The sequence below is a fragment of the Microtus ochrogaster genome, chromosome X (genome assembly GCF_000317375.1).
Source record: "Microtus ochrogaster isolate Prairie Vole_2 chromosome X, MicOch1.0, whole genome shotgun sequence".
NCBI classification, from domain to species: domain Eukaryota; kingdom Metazoa; phylum Chordata; class Mammalia; order Rodentia; family Cricetidae; genus Microtus; species Microtus ochrogaster.
The window spans coordinates 52,092,009-52,095,833 of NC_022026.1; the positions used below are offsets into that span (position 1 = coordinate 52,092,009).

The 3,825-nt window shown below is 40.0% G+C and overlaps 1 protein-coding gene across 4 annotated transcripts in view; it reads left to right on the forward strand.

The window, feature by feature from the left end:
• Sms (spermine synthase) overlaps nt 1-3,825 on the forward strand; it is a 71,388-nt gene that overhangs the window by 57,718 nt on the left and 9,845 nt on the right. For all 4 annotated transcript variants that reach the window (XM_005358815.2, XM_026784868.1, XM_026784867.1 and 1 more), the window contains exons 8-9: nt 1,415-1,529; nt 3,343-3,422. In XM_005358815.2, the coding sequence (XP_005358872.1) occupies nt 1,415-1,529; nt 3,343-3,422 (195 nt within the window). The remainder of the gene's footprint in view (nt 1-1,414; nt 1,530-3,342; nt 3,423-3,825) is intronic.

A 3,825-nucleotide genomic window follows, 5' to 3' on the forward strand; every position in this document is an offset into this window, starting at 1 on the left:
TCTCCTCCCTCCCTCCCTCCCTGTCTCCCTTCCTCCTTCTCTTAATTTTTTCAGACAGTCTAGCCCTGGAACTTGCTTTGTATGTAGACTAGGTTGGTCTCAAACTTACATTGATCTGCCTGCCTCTGCCTCCTGCATAATGCTGGGATTTAAAGATGTGTGCCACCACGCCAGGCCCAAAATACATTTCATTTCATTTGGGTAAAGATTTAGTAAGTGATGCTGACATATTAGACTACCCACTTGCTTGAGAACTAAATCAGCTAACCCTAGAAACCATTGAAAAGAGAGATTCAGTAAATTTAGTCCCTAGATTTGGAAACTAAGATACAAAGGAAAATTTAGCTTTTAAATTGGGAAGTGAGGGGTTTAATATGACTTCATATAGGATTGTTGAAGACAAGAATAGAACATTTGAAGTTAGATAGAGTAGTTTATTATCTATCTTTGAGATGATTAATTTAGTGAAGAAAACAGATTGAGAGGGGCTGGAGAGATGGCTCAGAGGTTAAGAGCATTGTCTGTTCTTCCAAAGGTCCTGATTCAATTCCCAGCAACCACATGGTGGCTCACAACCATCTGGAATGAGATCGGTGCCCTCTTCTGGCCTGCAGGCATACACATAGACAGAATATTGTATACATAATAAATAAATAAATAAATAAATATGTTTTAAAAAGAAAACAGATTGTGAGGATGCCAAATGAACTTTTTTGTGGTGCTGGGATCAAATCCTGACTTTCATACATATGGTAGGCATGTTCTCAGATGGGATGAATGTGTGGATTATAGTTAGCTGAAGTGTTTTTTTTTTCTTTGTTGAGACAAAAATCTCACGTCGTCTAGGCTGGCCTCAAACTCTATGTAGCTGGGTGTTCACATTTTCTCTGCCTTTGCCTACTGCAACTTCTGCAATATATTACGTTTTATAAAACAATAGGACAGTAAAAGTCTTCAAAGATATCAAATTCCATACTTCTTACACTGTAGTCTTCCCTTCTCCTTCCTGCCAGGAACTCAATATAAAACCAGGCTCTCCTCAAACCTGTGGAGTAGCACTTGTTCTGTCTTAGCTTCCAAGAATTGGAATTAATAGGGGATGGGCTACCACATCTGATTGTCCTCTTTTCTTATCAAGGATCTATGCGCAACCTGTAGAAACCTTTTTAAATGGGATTGTGTTTCAGTTAATGAAGGGAGCAATGGCATCCATAGAGGGACTGATTACTCAGATGAGAAAGGATATAGGCATATGGTTGACACTTTGTTTTTCTATTAACAGACAGGGATGAAAGGTCTCTTTGGTGCTGGTGCTGTGAATTTAATCCCCAGCTTTCATTTCCTATTTATAAAAATGTGTTCAATGCCACCCATTTGTGTTGACTCATGCATCCAATCCTGTTCATTCTGAAAGGTCCTCATAGAAGACTGTATTCCAGTACTGAAGAGGTACGCCAAAGAAGGGAGAGAGTTTGATTATGTGATTAATGATTTGACAGCTGTCCCCATCTCTACATCTCCAGAAGAAGGTAGATTGTGTTTTGAACTCTTGTTTTTTGTTTGTTTGTTTGTTTTTGTTTTTTGAGACAGAGTTTTTCTGTAGCTTTGGAGCCTGTCCTGGAGTGAGCTCTTGTAGACCAGGCTGGTCTCGAACTCACAGAGATACATCTGCCTTTGCCTCCCGAACGTTGGGATTAAAGGCGTGTGCCACCACCGTACAGCTGTGTTTCAAACTATATACATGTACATGTTCACAAATGTATGCGTGTGTGCATGCCAACACAGAGACAGACAGACAGACAGACACATACACACACACGTGTGAAGACCACTGCTCAACACTGAATATCTTCTTGAATTGCATTCTACTTTATTTATTTATTTTTCTCTACTTTATTTTTTTGAGTTTCTTGCTGAGCCTAGAACTTTCATCAAGTAGGAAATGCTGGCTGGCCAGCAAGCCCTAGGAATCCTGTCTCTCTCCCCATCACTGGGATTGCAGAGGCACATGCCACCATGCTCATTTTATGTGTGGGTATGGGCGGGCAAACTCAAATTCATACACTTGTATGGCAAGTACGTTTCCCACTGAGCCATCTTCTTAGCTCCTCTTAGTTGTTAAAAGCAGTTGAACTAGTATTGATGGTGGGAAGGTGACTGGATTTATTATTATTATTATTATTATTGAAAAATATTTCCGCCTCCTCCCCGCCTCCCATTTTTTCCTTTTCCTAATGTGAAAACACAGCTTATACCTCAAAGGGTAAGAGTGTTCTGGAACCAAATATGAGCGACCATGGTTGGGGAACATGGATTCAGGTTAGTGTAAGTAGTATGTTCCAATGTGGTAACAGTTTCATGTTTTTATAGTTGTGGAACAAAATAAATTCACAAATCAAGGCATATTTCAAATACATTGGTGGCAAGATGAAGTGGGTTACAGCAAAGCAGGGTAACCTCTGCTGGAGGAAGTTTCCAAACTTTCTGAAGACATTCTTAGTTGAGGCATTGGTGGAAGCTAGTGTGCTCTGTTAAGTTAATACTTATGAACAAAGGTCTCCTGGAATATTCTCAAGGTTAGGTCTGACACAGGCAATGAATTGCTGTTAAGGAGGCTGCAGCATTCTGTGTCTTCCACAACCAGGAATTTCCTCAGCTTCTCAGCGAATGTTGCTGACTTCCGTCTTTAAGCAGCTTTTTTTCAGACTGAGCTCTGCCTTTGTGTCTAATCTTTGTTCTTTATCTGAGAGCGGTGTTGGGGATGGAACCCAGGATCTCCTGCAGATGAGCAAACTCTCTGCCACTGAGCTACACTCTCAGTCCCTATGCTGTGCTATGCTAAGTCTTCATTGTGATGTACTGACTGTCTTAAATAGATGCAAACTTGATCCTGACTTCGGTGTTTGTGTAGGTGTTTGTACAGACCAGCTATATGATTGTACATTATTGTTCATGAACAAACTTAAGCATATGTGTCTTTAAATTAGTCTCATGTAGTGCACAACCAGGAATTTCCTCAGCTTCTCAGCGAATGTTGCTGACTTCCTTCTTTAAGCAGCTTTTTTTCAGACTGAGCTCTGCCTTTGTGTCTAATCTTTGTTCTTTATCTGAGAGCGGTGTTGGGGATGGAACCATAGTAGCTGACCTAAAAGCTACTATGTAGCCAATGATGCTCTTTAACTCCTGATCTTCCCTCTGCCTCCAAAGTGCCAGGATGATGATGGGCATGTGCCAGAACACAGGGGTCTCTTCCTTTTTGTTTATTAACTATGACTGAATATTTTATAACATATTTACAAATATTTGAACATATTTACAAAACTTATTTTTTTTTATATCTAGATTCCACATGGGAGTTTCTCAGACTGATTCTTGACCTGTCCATGAAAGTTCTGAAACAGGATGGGAAATACTTCACACAGGTAGACCACTCAGTCCCCCCCTTACTCCTGTGACTCTCAAGAAGAGTCAATATTTACCTATTTAAATGCATGTTCTTGAAATTTACATATGTCAGGAGAGCAACAGTATATTTGAACTATACTTGTTCAAAATCTGTCATCCTGAGATGTTATTTAACAGAAGACAATATTATCCTGATTTTGTTGGCCCTGGCTGTAGTATGAAATGTCGCCAGCAGGTGGAGACACAGACCACAATTTCTTCTCCCGTCCCCTATCTTCTAGGTCTATCTCTAGGGAAAAGCCCATTTAGCAGCACACCCTTCTTGATGAGCAGCTTTACCTGTAGTGTGAGCTGCAGACACCATATAGAAGTAGATTTTTTTCTTTGTAGTTACTTTCATTCTTTAAAAAAAAAATTAAA